Below are 21411 nucleotides of genomic sequence, written 5' to 3'. Positions count from 1 at the left end.
AAATCATCTGTATCTTCACAACTTTATTATAAACTAGCAACCTGTGACACAAACATAGTGTTAGATATGTTTAACTAACGCCGCTCAATCACCACCCTGCCTGCATCCTTTTCTGCTGGGTCTCATTGCTCCTAAATAGGGATGGGTACTGAATTCGATACTTTTATAGGTACCGATCAAATTCCGTCGGTACTACTGAGTACCGATTCACGTAAAATCAAACGGTAATATGTTTCGGTACCTGAACGCATCCTTGTGACTGTGAGGGAGTGGAAGAATAGTTGATTTTCCATACTTTCGCCCTGTAATAAAGTTTGAGACTGATCGGGTGGACATCTCTGCTCTCTGCATCTCTCTGCGCGGGAGCGTGCCAAACAGCCTGCAGCTGACGGGCGCGCGCACTCACCACGAGGCAGACCTGCAGGAGGATTAAATTGAGACGGACTCTCTCGCTCTGACTACCTGCCCTGTGTATAACCGTTCCTGTGTCCGTGAATGCCCAACAAGTACGTTGTGTGTCCTGTTATTATAAAGAGACGGAGAACTGACTTTTTCCCGTCCGCAGGTATTCACGTCTGTTCATTGATAAACTCCCGAAAGAGCAATTAGACGCCACGAGCACGTGTCAGCTAATATAACTAATCACCTATATAATCCTGTTTCTGTTCATTTCATGATAAACGAAATAAATATGTTAAATAAATAAAAAATTGAGATTTTATTATTAAACAAATTAACATTTATTATCACATAAACACACACAAAAGTACCGAAAATTGGTACCGTTGAGTACAGGTACCGATTCCCAGGTACCGGTACCATATTGGTTCAAATGTGAAAAGGTACCCATCCCTACTCCTAAACTTCTTTCTCACCTGTGGCCGTTATTTCTTGCAATTAGGGATGTCAACAATTAATCAAATATCGATTAATGATTGTTAAGAACTTGCTCGGACACATTTTTTTTGTTTGCGATTTTCCATCACGTGGAACAAACATCATGACGTCTCATATTTCATTCAGCTATCAGGGCGGTGTTTTACATTAAAAGCACTTTGTGACGTGAATCAGCAGCTAAAGGTGTTGTGCACAGTGGAGATTATGAGCCTGCTCGACATGTTGATATTCAGCGTGTTTAACATTTTATATGCATCAATATGATCAATAGCTATTCAATACTGTCAGTTATATACATTGCGTCGCTAAGGGAAATTTGATTCATGGGAAAAAGGCATTTGGCATTGTCTTGACATGGAAAATGTCTGTTTTTTTAATGATCAATCGATAATTGATCATTTACATTTCAAAAGATCAATCACAGAGAATACATAAAATTGACATCCCTACTCATAATACGGTTCTGTTCCAGCTCTCTTTGACTTCTAAAAGGAATGCAGATGAAGTGTTGCCAAAACTTGCATCCAGCTACATTTTCATTAATGATGAAAATTAGCTCAACTGGCGGGATTCCCCACCACATTACATCTGGTTGTCTGTTTGTGATGTAAAATAAAACAGGTAAAAATGACTCCAGAAGCTACTTTGATGTATCAATTCATAAAGCGCTGTATCACTGAATTCAAAGCTGCATACACCACATTGATTGGCATTACAGTGTCCCACAAGTTGACCAGGAAGAAGTCGTCACTATAGTGAGTGACAGGAGTGAGGGGGAGGACTCTGCTGCTTGTGATCGCTTTATAGATGGAAATAAACGTTTTTAAAAAACTATGTAAACAAACACCTTTTCTGCAGCACTCAGGATATTGTACAGTATAAGATGGGCACTATAACATATGAAACATACAGTGAAACGTTTAGACAAACCATAGACGTACATGTCTGGAATAGAGATGCACCGAAATTTCGGCAACCGAAAATTTTAAGCTGAAAAGAGCATTTTCGTTTTTTTGGCCAAAAGACTTATCACAAAAAACATCACAGAATGTTGTGATGACGCAAGCAAAAAACACAGCCAGTACGCGCTTGTCTGGATAAGGGCCAACATATCTGCATCCGTTATTCCTTTAATTGCAGCACTAAAGCGTCTTCTAAGCAAAGAGGTTGAGACGGACCACGGAGTGAAAACAATGAAAAGTACACTCTTAGAGTCTGTCAGCTCACGTTTCACTGAGATCTATTCGGATCCTCTGCACTTCATCGCGACTGTACTCTGCGTTATAAAGATCATTGGGAATAAAGCAGCACGCACGTGAAATGATCCACACTGCGATGGATGCGGAGAACCCGCTTCGAGACGGAGAAGCGCACAGCACAGGAAGGAGAACAGAGCGCAGAAAAAAAGGACTTGTCTCTGAACCAGATGAGGGGCATGCACCCTCGTTGTCTGATATGTTCAATGAGATCCTTGATTTTAGTGAAGTTAGTACACAGTCAGAGCCATAAATGCAATGGTGGGGGAGACCGGGGACAGTTGTAACATTTTTGACATTTCTGTCTATAACTTTGAGCTCTTTTAACCCAGTGTGTTCAAACTGCTATACAAACTAGCTGCAACTAAACTGAGCATCTGCAGAGTGAATCAGGTAATTCCTAACTTGTTCTTGATTGGAGCTAGTCCTACTAATAATTGGTATAATAATTTATTTCGGTGTTTCGGTTTTCGGCCTTGGTTTCCTCATTTTTGGTTTTGGCCAAGAATTTCCATTTCGGTGCATCCCTAGTCAGGAAACACTGGTAAAGCATATTTTACAAGATGTTAATTGGTTCCAATCAAACTAAAGTGGTAAAAAACAACAACTTGCTGTTGGTTGTTGATCTTGCTCCACACTTACTTGCCTGTCCATCCACCTAAATTTCAACACAACATCATCCCCTCTCTGGATTTGGTTTCTTCCTTTACCTTTCTGAGGAAACTGGCTGCCCGACAGAGGCCTCCATAAAGACGGACCCATCCAGATTGGAGACGGCTGAAACCTGCTGAGTCAGGCTGAAACCCTCCTCTGACAGCAGGCAGCCCCCCACAGCCTCCACCCAGCCCAGGAGCCTCCCACACGGCACACACGCACGCACACACACGCACACACAGACAGACACCACAACACCAGGTCACATGGTTGCCCAGGTGTGTGCAAGTAGGTAGAGCTGGGAGACACTTTAAGAATGATAAAGGCTAAGGCTGAAAGCAACAACTAAAGTTTTATGTTAGTTTGATTTACAGAATGATTAAAAGAGAAATATTCTTACTCTTTTTCCATTTAAACAATCTGACTAACTTTGTTTGAGAATACTGTTTCTTTATTAACACGACTACAAATTTTTTACAACTTCTTACTCAAAAAATCTTAATGTTTTTTATTTTCAAATTTAAAGCTTTGAGACATTCTAACACAACTTAGGTGTGCTCTTAAGCCCGACTAGTGTGTTACTTTTGTTTGTTGTTGGAGTCAAATAACAGTATTACTTTAGAAATAAATTACGATGAAGTTAGTAATAGGATGTATTGTTTAACATATTTTAATTTCTGACATAATCCATATCGCCCAGCTCTACCCAGCCTGATAAATACAGAACTTCACTCACCACCAAAAACCATTAAAGCACAAGCACAACCACAACTGCAAACCTGCTCAAATATCACCGCACACTTCAAACAATGCAACAACAACAACAACAACAAAAAAAAGAGCCACGAATACTACCTTGGCACACCGCATGGCAGCCAGACTGGATATGTTGCGCAAATTCTAGTATAAATCTAGTTTTCTGGGTGTAAATATAACATTTCATGAAGATGATTGAAATCCTATTATCAGTGCTTTGAGAACTCAATACATTTCTAATACTGCTCTACTCCCTCCACCTATCTATATATGCATTAGGAAAACTTTTGGTTGATCTTTTGCAAACTTACAAGTTGTTTCAAAATCTGCAACCTGCGAGATGACAGGGATTCAGGCGAAGGGCTGCAAAATTCTGGGAATTTTCGAAGTTGGAAACTTTCCATGGAAATTAATGGAATAAATGGGAATAAACCAGGAATTTACTAAATTGAAGGTTGGCTCTTAATAGGGAACTTTAGTTGGGGAAAATATATTTAAGCATAATCCTAACTAAAACAACCAGTATACAAGTGAATACATATGCAGAGCCATCATCAACAAGACTGGATGATGACACTGAAGAGGAAGAGTCGTGAGGAAGTGGACATGGAGGTTGTTGATGAGACCCAAGAAGAGCCCATTGCCTGAAAGGGATTAGCAAAAATGCAGAGGCTAGGCTTGAGAAGCTTGAGGGAAGATGCTTTTTTTATTTGCATGTCGAGTGGGACTTTTTTTTTTAGGGAGAGGGGCTCTTTTCATTTAACATTTTGAATGGGACTTTGTTGGGATTGCATTTTTGTAAATTTTTGAATGGGTTGGGTCGGGGGGATGAGTAATATTTAACTCAACATTAATGTTTTTGTTCTTCAATGAAAGAATTGATTGTTCAATAAAATATTTAACACTTGATAAAGTTCTACTTACAAATTTTGGATGGATGTCTGCTTATAACAAAACAAATATTTATGCTTGGATATGATACCTTTCCACTGAATTAGCCTCAATTCCCAGTTAATTCCCATAAATTCCCATAATTCCAATTGAAAGTTTCCAATTTGGAATAATTCCAAAATTCCCCAGCTTAACTTCCCATGGAAATGTACCTGAAATGTTCCACCCCTTTGCAACACTATGTGTAACTAAAACAGAATCTGAACCAGTCAACCGACCCACTTCTCAGCTAACACAGCATTCAATGTGGTGTGTCGGACCCTTAAGCTGCCAGGGCTGACCTATAAGAGTGTCATGCTATTAATAGTGTCAACAACTCCCAAGAGATTTAAGACGCATCAACACAAAGGGGTTAGTTCTCGATGCAACACTACAGAACGGAGCTCTGTCTCAGTCCACAGGCAGCCAGACACACCTCTCGCGTTTCGGCCATTTTTGTGCAAATGAAAAGAAATGTATTTGTTTAAATTGAACACAATGCTGTATATCTTCCACACCATTAACAGCCATTCAAACCCTGCTGACACTTTAATTATCCTCCCATGTCTTACTAAAAAACACCAAGCTCTCTATGCTGCAGAGGTTGATAGATGGCCAGCTGCAAACAGACTGCTATGGACAGAGACATGCTTTTAGTTAAACAGAGAGGTAGAGAACAGGTGAGACGTGCAACATAACAGCATGCAGATTAGCAGAGGGTGAAAACATGCAGGAGGAAGAGGAAGAGCGGGAGCCAAACGCATGTGTCTGAACACCTAAAGGGTGGAAAGAAAAACACAAAGACAGGACATACAAGACGGGGAAAAACAGGATGAAATGACAATTGACAGAACAATACATCAATTAACACATCAAAAGAACACTTTTTATTTAAACATCTGCTGGTTACATTTATGTAGCCTTAACCTACAGGAGAGCACATGAACATCACCTATATTTTAATGTACTGATGCAGCTACAGTGTTTCCAATACTGATGACAGTTCCTGAGTCTGGGGACGCACAGATAGAGAATATCAGATGCTGATACCAATGTTAAAAAAAACTAAACGATAGTGTAAAGCTAATCCTGATGACAATTAGGGGTGCGCAATATTATCGGCACATTATCGGACATCAGCCAACATGCAGATATCAGCCGATGTAATTAACCGATAAAATAATGGGCTGCTTCACACATGTGGGGCCTGTGTTTTAAGTTAAATTTGAATTTAAGCAGCAGTCTATAAAGGTACATGCAGGTGACTAATTTAAGCACATTTACTTTCAAAGAGTAAATCATTTTATTTAATGTGGGTTTGATTGCTGTACAGTTGCACTTTTCATATGTTTCCTGTGAACAGAGGTTAGGTTTACTTACTATGTCAAATGTGAAATTGGCCAAATTTGCCCTGGTTTTGGGTATTGTTATGATTGTCTCAGGGAGAGCATCATCCAAGTTTTAAGTAGGATATATTTTTTTGTATGAATTTAGTTTGAAATCAATTGTCATTAATAGATATGCAAGTACTTTTCTTATTTTGCACAAGAAATGAATATTACATAACAAATGTGATAAGAGTATCACCATAATACAGTACGCTAATTCCAATACAGAAGAGAATTGATGATCTCTGCAATTAAGTGTGCGTAAAAAAAATATCGGTATCGGTAATCGGCTAAATGAGTTGTAAAATATCGGCATTTCGGATATCGGTAAAAAATCCAATATTGTGCATCCCTAATAACAATGTCTATTTTAATGGGTACTTGTTTTTGCTTTTTTAATTTTGTTGTCATTAATTCCGCGATCTGGACTATGTAGAGACATTTTCAGTTCTTACACACCCAAACCAAACCCCGCCTTCTTGGAAATACAATAATTAAAGAAAAGCAGTAAAAAAAAAAATATCTGATTGATAGCCATGTTTATGTTCATGATTATTAATCAGTTTGTTTTTTTCTTTACTAAAAATTACATTTTTGTTTCAAAAAGCAAAAACCCTTATTTACCTTCGGCTAAAACATGGCGCTCAACTTTCCATTATTTAATTGATGCAACACAACAGATAAATATCGGCTTTTATCAGAGGTGAATGCCAAATGATTTAAGGACAGGCCCACAACCATTAACAGGCTGAGTTTTGGCTGGTACTAAAGCTCAGCCACAGTATCTGTACATCTAAATCTGCATCAAATACAGCTAGGGATGCATAATAGTATCAGCATATTATTGGCATCGGCAGATAAAAGCTTATTTATGATATTGGCAGCAACAGAAACTTCTCCTGAGACACCAACAGTTTCTGAAGAATAAGAACAGAAAAGCCTTGGCACCAACAAAAACCTGTCAGCAGCCTCTACTTAAAGCATTCAGCTAAGAAATTTGGCAGTGACCACCTGAAGGTAAAAGAGCTGAACAAGAAAATAATTTTATTCACCGCTCTCAATAACCAGCGTGTCGGAACTTGGAGAGGTATTTGGCCAAAATAGGTTGGAAAATATCAGCATATCAATTATCAGCAAAAATTTGATATTGTGCATCCCCAGACACAACGTAGTGGCCAGTTTCAGAAAACAGCGAGTCATCAAAGTTAGATAAAGCTAGCTAAATGTAAACAATCTGTGCATTTCCAATGATAACGTCTTTTTACTCGGGCAATACTTAAATCCAGGGATCAGACTCAGTATCAGGAAGGGGAAATGATATAGGAAATATGCAGATAAAACTGAAGACCTTGGTTTGTAAAAAAAAAAAGTGCCTCCTGTAGGTTTAGACTCAGAGGTTAAGAATGGAAATGAGGACAAAGCATGACTGAAAACTTCATTTATAAATCATCACAGAGTGCTAAATTGATTAAGCAGTGCCAAACAGACATTAATTGAAAGGAAGTATAAATCACTTCATGCAGCTTTTAAAGAAATAATGTGACAACACATGCAGACATGCAGACTGCAATGAGGTTTTCAGTTTGAGCCAAGCATGAGCACTGGTCAGTTAAGGGTTACTGTTTGCATATCCACTGCAGGACAACACAAACCAAGTGTTTGAATCGCACTCCTTTAACCACATAATACCAAGAACATGAAGAAGCATCTCAAACACAAAAAGGTGATCATGTCTCTGAATGAGATGCAACTTATTTGTAAATCCTCTATCTAATTTTAGAGAGTGTTAGTATCGTATCACAAATAACTGTTTACACCACTCAAGAAAAATTAAATCAAGCAGTTATCACACTTCATCTGACACACGGTCACCTTCCTGGCAAGCAGCCGAGGTGTTAGCTGGCCCAGCAGAGCCACACTGCGCTGTGTCAAAGTGTACAGAGAGCTGGGAGGCCGGGGGGAGCTGGAGCAGAGACCAGAACAACCAACATGACTGATGTGTTTGACAAAAGATGTGAAGAAGATCTCAGTTTAAGTTTGATTTGGTTTTGAATAGGGGTGGGAATCGAAAACTGGTTCCAATTGATCAATTCCATCGGAATTGTACACCTCAAATGTTATTGATTCTTCTTAACGATTCATTTCCCAGCACGACGTCACGTCGGGGTACGTTGCATAACGTCACACACTCTGCGACACAGAACTCCTTGGTGCAAATACCTCAAATATGCTGAGGCATTTGTCGACTCGGTCTCAAAGCTTGGGGTTCGCGTCGGGCAGAAGTGGAGAAGGGTTCCATGTGAACACGTTCGCGTCGGGGAGGCAAACCCTAGGATTTGGGACGCTTTCCCTCAGGCTCGAGGGTCCACGTTTGGGCTCACACGGCCGAAAATGAGGCACCGAGAGCGGGTAAAATACCTCCGCGATGACCCCCGGAGGAAAACAGTTTTTCCTCTCCAAATTCAAAGTATTTTCATCAAGGCTCAAGGGGTCAAGTCTGGACTTAAGCGGCCTACAATGAGGTCAACCTGTTGTTCGGTATGTTCAAGTTGAATATGTTCATGTTCAGTCTTGTGCAGACATAATTTTGGAAAAAATAAAATGGTTCCTTTTGGTGCAGAAGACTGTGTAGAACTACTTTTGTTCCCCTCAAGAAAATACTCAGGAATCGTTCGGAGAATTGATAAGGAATTGGATTGATAAGCAGAATCGACAATGGCATTGACATTAATAAAATATTATCAATTCCCACCCCTAGTTTTGAATGTGTGGAGATCTTCAGGGTGTCAAGTGGCTTTTTTTTTTTTTTTTACCTCGTTAGCTTCTTCTGTAACTAAAAACTTCAAAAACAAGGACTAAAACCTGAAGGAGGATTTTCTTCACAGTCGGATGGTTTCATCTCAAGGTAATCTGTGTTTTTCGCCCCAACAGAGAAAAAAAATATATACCAAGAACAGATGGATGACAGAGTACCTAATCAATCATACATCTCAAGATCACCATTTTCAACTATCTCCACATTGTTCAGGTACAGCTGAGCAAAAACCCTTCATTCCTACAGATTACATGCTGGAATTTGCAGCCAGAGAGAAGCAAAACAAAAAGTAGAATTTCCCTTTAACACCATTCACATTAATCTCCCTTAAATAAGACCCTAATATTCAGTCACATTTTATCTCCCAGTTTCCTGCAGTGGATACGCAGCATAAATTTGAAGGATGGAGCAGACTATAGAAAAGCAGAGAAGCTGTCACCACCACAGTGTTAGAGAGCTTGGGGTCAGGAAGGAGCCCCCTCTGTGCCCCCTCCTGGAGGGTGGGAGACACAGAGAGGAGGAAGGAGTCTATGTTAACACACTGGACTATTCTTTGTATGAACCTGTTGAAAACGACCCTGCGGAGTTGGGCCTTAATATTCCGCAGCAGCTCCGACTTGAGGAGGTTCTGACACAGGCAATAGGTGCACCTGTTGCAGGCGCACATGCAGCGGAGACGGGTGTGGCTGCGGAAAGATACACAAAAATGTGCGTGTTCACCACCGTACATGAAGACAACACACAGAGAGGAGGAGGAGGAGAAGACCAACCACAGGGCTGAATTAGAGGGGTTAAGAGGAGACACACTGCTGAGGTAAACCTGAACGGTGTCCATTTATACTCAACCAATCAACACAAAGTAAACAGAAATGATAAGAAAACATGTGCAGAGATCTTCACAATAAATGTTCAAGGTGAGAGAGAGACACAGAGACAGACCACAACACAAGATAGGAAGGGAACAGTCACAGCAACATGAGCTCATTAATCTGTGAGGCTTTTGGCTTTCAGCACTGGAACCTTTCATTATGAGTTATAAAGCTGGAGATGTGAAACTTTGTGAAAAGTGGCTCCAAATCATAGAAAAAAGGCTAGTGTCGTACAAAAAAGTCTTATATATCCATCCATTTTCTTCCACTTATTCAGGGTTGGGTCTAAAGGTGCATTTCAACCAAGAGTTCCGGGGTCTTTTAGCCCCCAGAACTACTTTCCTCTGAACTAAAAGGTTCCTGTGCCCCCATTGTTGTCTGCGTTTAGAACGCGAGCAGAAGTCCAGGGTAGATTGTGCAAATCACGCCAGGGACGTATGGAGAAAAAAATTATATTAAATAATATTTTGAAATCTTGATAAAAGATATACTAAACTAGTATGCATTCCCAGGAACTCCCTCTGTGTTTCAACAACTGTGTAAACTTGAACAAAACACCGTTACATTCAACCGAAAGTCCCAGGACCTTTGAAAAGTATACCCCCCCAAGCAGGGGCCTTTCAGGGGGGAGATTATCTACCACTGAACTAAATTTAGACCCTGGTTCCTCCAGTCGAAACGCACATAGTTCAGGGGTAAAGTCTCTTGTTCCAGGGTAAAGTTCCTGCGGTCGAAAAGCGCAAGTAAGTCAACCCCCGATATCCCTCAGGATCCTGAGGTTTTCCCAGGCCATGTGGGATATACAATCCCTCCAGCGAATTCTGAATCCACCCTAGGGCCTCCTCCCATTTGGAGGATCCTTATCAAGTGTGTGAATCACCTCAACTGACTCCTTGATGCGAAGAAGCAGCAGCGGCTCTACTTCAAGCTTCTTTTGGATGTCCAAACTCCTCACCCTATCTCTAAGGATGAGCCCAGACACCCTTTGGAAGAAACTCGTTTTGGTAGCTGTATGCAATCTCATTCTTTCAGTCCCTTCCCACAGCTCATGACCGTAGGCGAGGGTTGGATTCGTAGATGGATTGATAAATTGAAAGCTTTGCCTCAAGGCTCAGCCCCTCCACCACATTAAGATGGCGATTCTTGGAGGGAGATAAAATATATGTGTATGCTATTCTTTCCAACTCAGTCGAGGTAGATGTGTGTTTAACATGAGTCTGGTTCTGCTCAAGGTTTCTGCCTGTTAAAAGGAAGTTTGTCCTTGCTGCTATACCTTGCAAAGTTCTCTACTCATGGTTGAATAAGATGAGATCAGACTGAGTCTTATCTTGTCTTGATATTGGGTCTTTGTTAATAATTTAACATAGAGTACGGACTAGAACCGCTATTTTTATAAAGCGCCATGAGATTAAAAAAAGTTGTGATTTGGCGATATACAAATAAAGATTGATTAATATTAATTTATGCAGTTATGGTACTTGTGTCTGGCTCAATTTGATATGTTTCTGCAAGAAGAAGTAAATAACCTCAGTTTAAACTTGATAAATTGCTAGCATAATGTAATAAAACTTTAAATATGTAAAAGCATCAGCAGGGGAACATCTTCAAAGAAAAATGAGCTGACAGAAGTGGCAAAAAAACCCAAAAATATAATTGCTGCTTGAGAAAAGTGTCTAACTTCTCTGACAGAAAAAACAGTAACACATCCAAAAGGTTAAAAATGTCACCAGGAGAGAGGGAAAAGTTGAAAGGAAAGATAGGAAAGATAGGGATGATAGGAATGTTGGATAATGTTGTAGGACTCACACAGAGTGAAAAGGAGCAGACAAAGAGGTGTAGTACTCACGGATACATGGCCATGGTGGTGAGTCTAGTATAGATGTCTTTGCTGACTGCGTCGGTCGTGTTACACGTGAACGGCTGAGGCGGGTGGAGCTTGTGCTTCCGGCAGAAGTCCTGCGGGGAGAGGCTGTAGTGCTGCCGTACTTCATGCAGGTCTGACTTGGCAGCGATCACTACACATGGCGTTTTACTGTCGATGAAGTATTGCTGCAATACAAAATTGTTTGCTATTACTATCAAAACTGTTTGGGCAGCATGTCATCACTTTGCAACACTCCAGCATGTCGAATGCTGTATCATTGCAGTAAAAAGCATGAGCCCCCTGACCGGTCTGCAGCTTTGCAGGCTCTTATAAACAAACTGTGGTCACTTTCTTCACAAGTACATCATAAAGTTTCAGCCCATGACCCTGACACTGATCACTGGTTTCACTTTAATTTCTCTTTACGTAGGTACTGACGAGGGCTGAGCAATAAATCAGATTTGTGCTCAAGGATGATATGAAAAATGACAATCAAGATTTTCTCTTTAATTTTCTCCATCACTGTCCCCAGGCTCCCAAAGTTCTTACCCTCCCCTCGATTACTGTTAAAACACAAGCAATGACAACATGGCTGCCAGCGTTCATGGAGAATCTGTTCCCAAAAGAGGCACAGGACCACAATCCTGTCAGTCGCCTGGAATTGGTTCAGGTCACCCTACACCATCACACCCATACCTGTCCCTCCAGAAACAATGACGAGGGGGAACTAATGTTCACAACAAGAGAGGGGGATGTATAAAAAGCAACTTGCTACACATAAAACAGAAATATTACTGTAGGGGCCATAATGTTGATTTTCATGTCTTATAGGTTAATCATGATTATTTCCTTTTTATGGTTGACTTCATTTCCGGTTTTGGGTTCATGGGTGTGGTTTACCTTTTATCTACCTGTTCAGTTGTGTGGCAAGAGGCATTCAAAGAGGGTGAGTAGGGTTGAATATTTTTTGCTGACCGCCATCGTCATTATCCTTCTTTATTTAGATCTTTTTTGGTATTGAATTATTTTGAGTGTTTTGTTAATAAATAGAAAACTTTCCATGGACTTTGATTTTGATTTGTGGCAAGATGCGTGACAAACACAAGCCCACTTAGTCTCTGCTGCCCTGTTCAATCTTAACCGCTTCAATTACTTATTATTACTTAGTATTGTTAAATATTACTGTGAATGAGAGTTATATAATAATGATTACTTACCTAAATCTGTAAACCCCAAATAATACAGTGTATTTTTCTGATTAATTATACTGATTTCATCACAGTGTACTCTACATAAGCAACATAAATCAGTATAACAAAATTAAGTAATCCACAGTAAAACAATCCAAAATGTACTTTGTGCAGTGATTAGCAAGTTACTATTTGTTGCCCATTTGAATCTTTTCTTTGCCTTTTTTTTTCTTTTTAATGGAGAAATAAAAGAAAAATTGATTCAAATTGTAAATCTAGTTTGGTGTGAAAAAAAAACTAAGATTGAATTATAAGGGCATATCCCGTCTTTGTATTGACCACTGCAAAGTGAGAACAGCTCAACAGAGCTGGGAATGCTATGACCCAGTCACCTAGCTACAACAATTCAGCCAGAGTCAAGGTCACCATCATCCTCACATTAGCTTTTTCTTTATTTTATTCAAAATTGTTGTATTGTTGCTTTATAGGAAGCCCGTTATAAACTGTACAAACACTTAATATGACTATATTATTCTAATTATCCACAAACGACCTGACTACCTGCGATTACTTCACAGGTATCTCTGATGAATTGTAAAAAGCGGTCGATCCATGCAGGTTTTGTCTGTCAAGGTGAAGTGAGTATCATCTCAACCCCCCTCTGAATTAACCTCTGCATCTGAGGCCTCCTCTGGGAGATGGGGCAGATGCTGTCATGTCATTCTGAGTTAAGTGTAAGTGCATGTGAAGAGGTGGAACTGATGACACTCAGCAGTGCATTCGATCAACATTTTCTCATCTCCTCACACTTACCTTGTACACTTTGGCGCAGTATTCAAAAGAGCGAGGATTGTTAACGTCATACACCAGGCAAACTACGTCACAGGCGAGGTCCGCCTCTGACAGGAAGTCAAAATCTGGCATCACCTCATGGAGCTTGTAGCAAGAGGGACAGAAACAGAGTGTGCAGATGGAGGGATTAACGTTTTGCTGAGAACTAATGCTGACACACAGTTAAATGAAACACATGCAGGTTATGTAACAATAATCCAGACAGCAGACAAGTGAACGTGTCTCACCAGCAGGTACTTCTCCTGACCGTAAACATAGGTCGTGTTGATGGCATAGAAGGACTTGTGGTCTTCTCTAATCCGCCTCTGTTTCTGTGGTAGAAAATAAACATGTTTACCTTCAGGACTCATTACATGTTAAGTCTTTCATACCTGCTTTTTTCTCTGACTCATCTTTAGAAGTTGACTGAAGCACTCAAAGTTTAACGCTCATTTAAGATGAATTTGCAGATTGATTTTGTGTTTAGGTTAGGCTGCACTGTAACACACAGAAGAGGATTTATAACGCAATTTAAACATGCCGGACAAGAAATAAATCAAGATTCTAAATAAAAACAAATTAAACTTCTATAATTTTCAGGTATACAGTTTAATGAGTGTTACTCATTTTAATTGTCACCATGAATACCCCTTTCAGTATTGTCTTTTTTTTTTTTTTTTACATTCTTTTATTTAATGTATTCACACCTATTTAGTAGCATTAACTGTTTTCTGTAGTACAACTGTGATCCTTAAAAATAACAGACAACCTGACTTCCAGCACCAGAACGTTGTTTAATCCAGGGCTATTCTATTAAATGTATGCACTATGGAACCTCTATATGGACATTAGGACTGTTGGGTTATGGGGGATGAGTTAGCGATAGAACCAGCTGATCTTATGGAGCAGTTTTCTGTGTACATTTTGTATATTTTATTTCCGTGTGTAAAAACAATTAAAAAAATTCATGTGGTTTGAAATTTGATACAAAAATGTGATTTGATTGCGCTAATCCCTCTGACACTGAGTGTCCTACACTACAAACAGCTGGGACAAGAACTATACCAAGCTCCTATAGCCTCTTTCACATTGCAGCTGACACATTGCCAGAATTGAGTTCCACCCCTGAATCAACTTATGCTGCTTGTTACATTTCGACTCATGACCTACAAGCTAGAGCATTTTAGCATCCACTGTCTGCGATTCCTTTACATTTTCCGGTCTCATGTAGTACCTCTCTCTAAGCCATTTCTTTGTGACTTTAGTTTTTCCACCAACCTGCAGGTTTTTGCCCAGAAAAGCTTGAAGGAAGCCGCTCTTCCCGCTGCCTCTAGTGCCCAGGACATTACAGCGGAAGACGCTGCGTTGTGTCTGTTTCTTCTGGAGATCTATGCGCTTGTTGCGTGTCACTGAAAGAAAGGGAATCCAAAGGTCAATAAATATTTACCGTTTCCTTTTAAAGGCAAGTTTTGTCGTCACATACAGTGCAGCTAAGCAGCTGAATGGAATACTAATCCCTTACCTGTAATGGCAGCTGCTTGGGACTCCTGTTCATAGATGATAGAGTAACCCAGATAACCTAAATACTCCAAACTACGCTGTACATCTAGATATGTTGTTAACCTACAGCAGAGAACACACAAATATTGAGTCAGAGAGGCAACAACTATCAGTGTATTCTGTACAACAATAACGGTGTAAATGACACACTAGTGTGGACTCATTCAGGTTGTATAATATTAAAATAAGAGAGCATATGTGTCAGTATGTGTGTATTAATAGACATGTTTCCCACTCACGTCCACTGAGAGAGATATCCCTGGTATGTTATCCATCCCTGGTCGTTAGTGCACACTGTGTTGTTGACATCCGGACCCCAGGGCATGTAGGGGAACACTTTGAACAAGTCCTTCACCTCCTCTGGCGACAGCGCACAATCTCTGTCCTGGATCACGTCCAGTGCACAGAAATAGAGCATACAAATTTAATAAAAAAAAAAAAACACAGCAAGCAGGAAAACTGGCAGAGAGAGACGAGACTCTCTACAGTTAATGTCTAGAGCTTCAACATTTCTGACCACGCACCTTGTCGTGTTTGTCAAAGACACTCTGGAGGAAGAGGTAAGCGTTGTGGTTGAACTCTGTGGTGCAGTCTGGAGGAATCTTTATCCTGTGATGAAGGGACAAAAATAAATGAGGTTCTAACATCTCAGATGTGGAGAAGCAGGGAACTTTATCTATTTTTTAACACTTCATAGACAAAACAGGACATCAAGTCAACCTGCAGGTTAACTAATATGTTTAGTCATGTCAGTAGCAGACTCTGCAGACTACATAACCAATGACGACCAAGGAAGAGGACAAGATGAAATGTAATGTCTTTGATCTAAAAGGCTCATACACCTGATTAGTACTGAAAAAATTATCAACACTAATATCATCATTGCAGCAGAGTCATCACAGAGGATGAACTCCTGACCTAACAAGGTAAAAACTGTGTTAATACATCTGCTTCTTCCCTGCCTCCTCTTTGAGTTGAATTAATTAATCACTGAAGCCGTACTTACAGGGGGAACAGGTATTCCTGCGTGAGCTCCAGGTCATCGTCATAACCAAATCGCCTCAGCACAGTCCAGGTGGTCTCATGTCGACCTCGCTGTATGAAGAGGGTGTGCAGGAACAAGAAGCCTGTGATAGAGAGAAGGAGAATGGACGAGGTCAGCACAAAACCATTGTTGTAGAATAGAAGAGTAAAAGCAGGACTGTTAAAGGAGAAATACAGGATATATAATAGAGAGAAAGAATAAGTTTCTCACCTTTGAGTGTGAGTCCGTTGTCCTTCACGCCGTCTGTCATGTTCCTCCTGACCACGTTTTTTACATCCTCTAAGGCCTGAGGCGCCAGGGGCGTATTAAAACACGTTCTCTGCAAACATGCAAACAAGAGGTACATTGTTGTGTGGAACAAGATATTTGCTGCAGTTTTTTTCAGGTCCTAGTCGTGTTCAAACCTGACCTCCTGGACCAGTTAAGCAGTCTGGCTCTTACACGCCCTGGAGTGGCTTAATTCTGAATGTTGTGAGGGCTTGAAAAAAATCACCAAGTTAAATGAAATATCTTACCTGGAAGAAGTTGAGCTCGTTGTCATTAAGGACGCCGTCATTGTCCAGGTCAGACACTTTGAAGATTCTAGTTAAAGCCTTAATGCAAGACGGTTTCAACTGTAATGAAAAACAAACATAATCAATTTGGTTACCCGTGCTTATATAATTCACAAGATTCAAGCCAACAGCTATCTCTAAAGCAGATAACGCAGGGATGCAGTAATCAGGTTTTCAAAATCATTATCTGCTGCTTTTTTAAAAGAATAACCTGACTCTTGAGCTCTCTTTTCTCCTAAACATCTAAAACATTTACACATTACCTGAGGATACATAATTGTGTCACATTTGTTAACCTAAAGTAGAAGTGACAGAGCCTTTGCCTGCTTTAAGAACCGATATCTTCTACGCAAACTATCACTACATTTCTTTTAATTTAGAAATATTCATTTGAAACAAATCAAGATAAGATTCATGGTCCTGTAGGAAGAAGTACTCATTCTGTGTAGGGGTGACCCCAAATAGTCGAATATTCGACGATTCGTTCCAACGAGCCTTAGTCGACTGCCAATCTCATAGTCGAATATTTGCATATGAAACGTGGATCATTCCATTCAAACCATGGGGGTGCTCAATGTCTAATTTTACACTATTTTCCTTTTTCCCGTAAAAAATAGTGTCTCATATATCCTATTTTGATATAAATATAGACTTATTTAATGTAATTCTGAGAACATCTCTTGAAGTGTTAAATCTCCTTAAAGTGGTAATTAAATCTCCCCTGGTAATTAAAGGTGGACCATTTAGCGGGAGCTGTGAAGCAGACGTACCTCAGCTGGCCTTTAAATCTTTCTACGTTCATGGCAGCTCAAAATGTCAGGAAATAAAACTTCAGTTGATCCTAAAAAATAGTGATGAAGATGAGGAGCAGCTTCATGAAGAGGGCTGTGAGATCAAGGATTACCGGACCACACAAAAACTGTACGGGGCCAAAAGAACGAGCAGGAATACCCAAAGCTGCGCAAAGCCTCAAAAACAATCCACAGCATCCCATCCACCTCCACATCATCAGAGAGGATATTCTCAAAGACAGGATTTACAGTCGACAAAGCAAGGAGCGCACTTCTGCCCGTACACACGATGGTTTTCCTCACGTACAATTTGAAAAGACTCACGCAGACAAAGACGCGATGAAAGACTGTTTTAAAAGGTACTGTTAAGGTATTTAAAAACCCTCTAGCTGGTTCAGGTTTGATTTTGAACATTATAAACATGTTTAGCCTTAAGTTGGACAAACTACTCTCCGCAGCGCTGCTCTCTGCTGGGTGAACACTGTTTAAATATCTCCTGATTCTTTATTCTATGCTGGCGCGTTGTTCCATGTTTAATGGATGGTGGCCTTATTTGAGTTTTCACTCCATCATCCCCTCGTTGTTTTTGCAATATAGATTTAAAAAATTTAAGTTTTATACTTATAATATTCTGTTGTCCCTTTTACTTTAAGCTGCGAGTCTCTTAATTGTAAAGGGTTATGCGTAATATTGTCATGCGGTCGCCATCATGCAGACTTTGGGTCAATAAGGAAAAACAACAAACATTCGACCATTAGTCGACTATGGGCAAAATCCGATGGATCAGATTCGACTAAGCAAATCCTTAGTCGGGCTCACCCCTAATTCTGTGGCCAGAGAATTTTAAATATATATATTTTTTATAATATAGAAAATATTAACATTTTAGGTAAGATACTTTTAAATTTTTGCAGTTGGTATAATGACAGCTTTTGTAGACGTATCGTAGACTAGGGATGTTCCAGCGACTAACTTCCTAGTTATTTAAACAGGAAATTACACATCTTATTTTATTATTTATTTATCTGATCATTTTAACTCTACCTTATTTTTAACTTTTCTTTCTACTCCTACTTATTCTGTTAATTTTACTGTATTGATTTTTTTTTTTTTAAGTATTTTATTTATAATTTTATTTATAAGCATGCCTTTTATAATTTCAGCATTGCTGTGGTTTTCTATCTCCCTGTTCTTTGTGAAGCACTTTGGGCTGCATGTTTGAATGTATGAAAGGTGGAGGTACCAACAATCTTAGAGAGCTTTTTAAAAGGAATGGACTGTTTCACCTCAAGATCAGCAAAAATAAGAAAAATAAGCACTATTAAAAAAAAAGAAACTTTATTTATTTACTTACTTTATATATTTATTTGTGGATTTATTTAACGTTATCCCCAAAATGGAATCACCAAACAGTCTAAAAGTAAGATACGCTTGGAATCAGTTAAATTGGGCACAATTTATTAAGGTAATAGTTTTAACACAGAGGTAGGTTGTTTAAAACAGACACAGCCTTACAACTTTATCTATATTTTCTAAATAAAAACGCCACGCTACGAGATGCCGTCTGTCATCTTGTTTACATCCAGTAGTAATGGCTCATGTAGGGCCACTGGGCAACAGCTTAGACACAACATATCTTGTCGATTTTAAGATTTTATTGATTACTTTTAAAATTTTAAATGGACAGGCCCCAAACTATTTAAGCAACATTTAACCCCATATGTGCCTGGGGGCCACTCGGGTCTGTGGATGCATCTCTGCTGGTTGTGCAAAAATCCCGCCTTAAAACAAAAGGTGACCGGGCCTTTTCAGTCAGAGCTCCAAGTTTGTGGAACTCCCTGCCACTGACAATTAGACAGTTCACAACCTTAACTGCTTTTAAATCCTCACTAAAAAACATTTTTATATAAGAAGGCATTTCACCACCCCTAATTCTTGAATTTGCTCTGCATTCAGATGTCTTGTTTTGCTTCTGTCTTTTTTCCTCCCCCTGTTTGCACCGTTTTTTATGCTTTGTAATTCTCTGCTTTTTTGTTGTGAAGCACTTTGTAACCTTGTTAAGAACAGTGCTATAAAAATAAAGTGTATTATTATTATATTATAATATATGACCAGCACTTTAGGCTTGCAAAAATAAAAAGATTACAAAAATAGAAGTAATTCTGCTTCCAACTAGCAAGAGGGACCTCTACACAGACGATGACTAGCCTAAATAGACTCTTCCCCTGCGCAGACCTTCAAAAAAGTTTATTAAGATAATCCATAGCAGCTGATCTTGCTCCTCAATGCAGGGAGAGCACAGCTGCAGCCTTTGTTGAGGTGATAAGAAAAAAGCGGTTATCTTCCTTCAATGACAAGTCGTAACGTCCACTTTGTCTGCTTCTATCAAAAAGACCTCACCTCCTTCTCCTCGGGGCAGTACAGGGGTCCAGTCGGGTGGAGGACAGCCTTCTGGGCGTAGTAAAACAGCTCGGAGATGTTCTTCAGGTTTTTGGCAGAGCACTGAGAATAAAAAAGGAAAGCCATGTGTGAGTGTTTATGCCCCGAGCAAGAGCAACTCTGGAGTAAAATGGTCAGGAAATGTCATGCTCATGTGCAGAGACTGAAATAGCCCACAGGTTTTTATCTGAGTTTTAAATTCTGTTAACTTCTATAAAACAACTTTCAAGTAAAACGATTGCAGTAAAGATGATATTTTTTCAGTGGCTCTTTTACTTGAGAAATCAATCCTGATGCTCTCTCACCACTGACACTCAATATAAAACAGAAATGGAATCAATGTAGAGAATTAGGACAACCAGGACACTGAGCCAGCAGTGAGCATTATGTCACATCTTTCATACGAGTCCAACTCTCCCTGCTGACTCTGTATGTGCTGTCTCTCACGTCCGCCTCATGCTCCTTTTTTAACTGTGTAAATAATCCACCTGAGGAGGGCATGACCGGGCGTCTCATACCACAGAGGGAAATTCGAATTAAGCTGTAATGCAGACAGAGGCAGGCTTCCTCTGTGACAGCAAAGCCTCTCAATACACTCACAGTCAATCAGTCAGCAGGAACGGACCTCAGAGCTGAGAGTTCACTGATATAAATCTATTAATGGCTCGGGGAGTAAGTGGAGTAAAATGCTGGACTGTATCGTGCAGACAGCCTTGCTCAAATTTTCACTCAGCCCTATTACATTTCAACCTTCGAGTGCTTCATCAAGCTTTGTTTCAACATCCACTGCAGTAAGGTCTCCAAACAGACTCAGTAGAAACAAAAGGTTTAAACCAAGTGGCAACCGCCTGTCTCAAAATATGGAACCAATGCGGCAGTGTTACAAACTGCAGTTCATCCAGCGTCCGCTTGAGGCTGGCTGCAGGAACACCGGAAACCACATACACACCCATTTATAAAAGATGATCTTTGCAGCATTAATAAACATGTTTACATGTTTTTTACAATTCAAACCCCATGAAGAGCTTATTTCTCTTCACAGGGGGTGAATTTTTTCAAACACAACAGTTCAGAAGATATTAAGATTACGAGTTTTGCCCATTAGGGACTTGATTGAAAGGCAGGAACACAGTAGCTATTGGCGAGGAGGCTCAAAGCCCGCCGCTTTACCTCACACTAGCTCAACAGTAGTTAGGTTGAGTTCAGCATTTCCAATATGGCTCCCGCCGATGATTGGCTTCTAATAATTGCTTCAGAAACAGATGGGTGACGTCCATAGACTGTATAAAATATGGACGTAGTATCTGTGACGGCACCCATCTGTTTCTGAAGCGCTGTTTTGAGGCCAATCGTCTGAGGGGGCCATATTGCTGCTGTCGAGCGATTGTGACGTAAAGAGGCGGGCTTTGAGCCTTCTAGCCAGTCAGTCAAGTCAGCTGTGTCTTTCATTGGAAGACTCATAATCTCAATATCTTTGAAATTGCCACATTAGAAAAAGATTCACCCCCGTACAGTGTGTGCCGATCAAGAAATGAGCTATCCAGACTAAACTTGTTTTTTTGTACCAGGCTG

At 40.0% G+C, this 21411-nt stretch overlaps 1 protein-coding gene across 1 annotated transcript in view; it reads right to left on the bottom strand.

The window, feature by feature from the left end:
- Positions 1-21411, bottom strand: part of rhot1a (ras homolog family member T1a) — a 30303-nt gene that overhangs the window by 2891 nt on the left and 6001 nt on the right. The window contains exons 8-18 of the mRNA XM_034711124.1: positions 19801-19902; positions 16571-16669; positions 16266-16374; positions 16017-16137; positions 15535-15619; positions 15250-15395; positions 14973-15073; positions 14729-14859; positions 13699-13782; positions 13433-13555; positions 11412-11614 (exon numbers count right to left, since the gene is read on the bottom strand). Coding sequence (XP_034567015.1) covers positions 11412-11614; positions 13433-13555; positions 13699-13782; positions 14729-14859; positions 14973-15073; positions 15250-15395; positions 15535-15619; positions 16017-16137; positions 16266-16374; positions 16571-16669; positions 19801-19902 — 1304 coding nt within the window. The remainder of the gene's footprint in view (positions 1-11411; positions 11615-13432; positions 13556-13698; positions 13783-14728; positions 14860-14972; positions 15074-15249; positions 15396-15534; positions 15620-16016; positions 16138-16265; positions 16375-16570; positions 16670-19800; positions 19903-21411) is intronic.

The sequence above is a fragment of the Notolabrus celidotus genome, chromosome 20, assembly GCF_009762535.1.
Source record: "Notolabrus celidotus isolate fNotCel1 chromosome 20, fNotCel1.pri, whole genome shotgun sequence".
In the NCBI taxonomy this organism is placed as follows: Eukaryota; Metazoa; Chordata; class Actinopteri; order Labriformes; family Labridae; genus Notolabrus; species Notolabrus celidotus.
The sequence above is the reverse complement of the archived record's forward strand: the minus strand, read 5'-3'. Positions and strand labels throughout refer to the sequence as shown.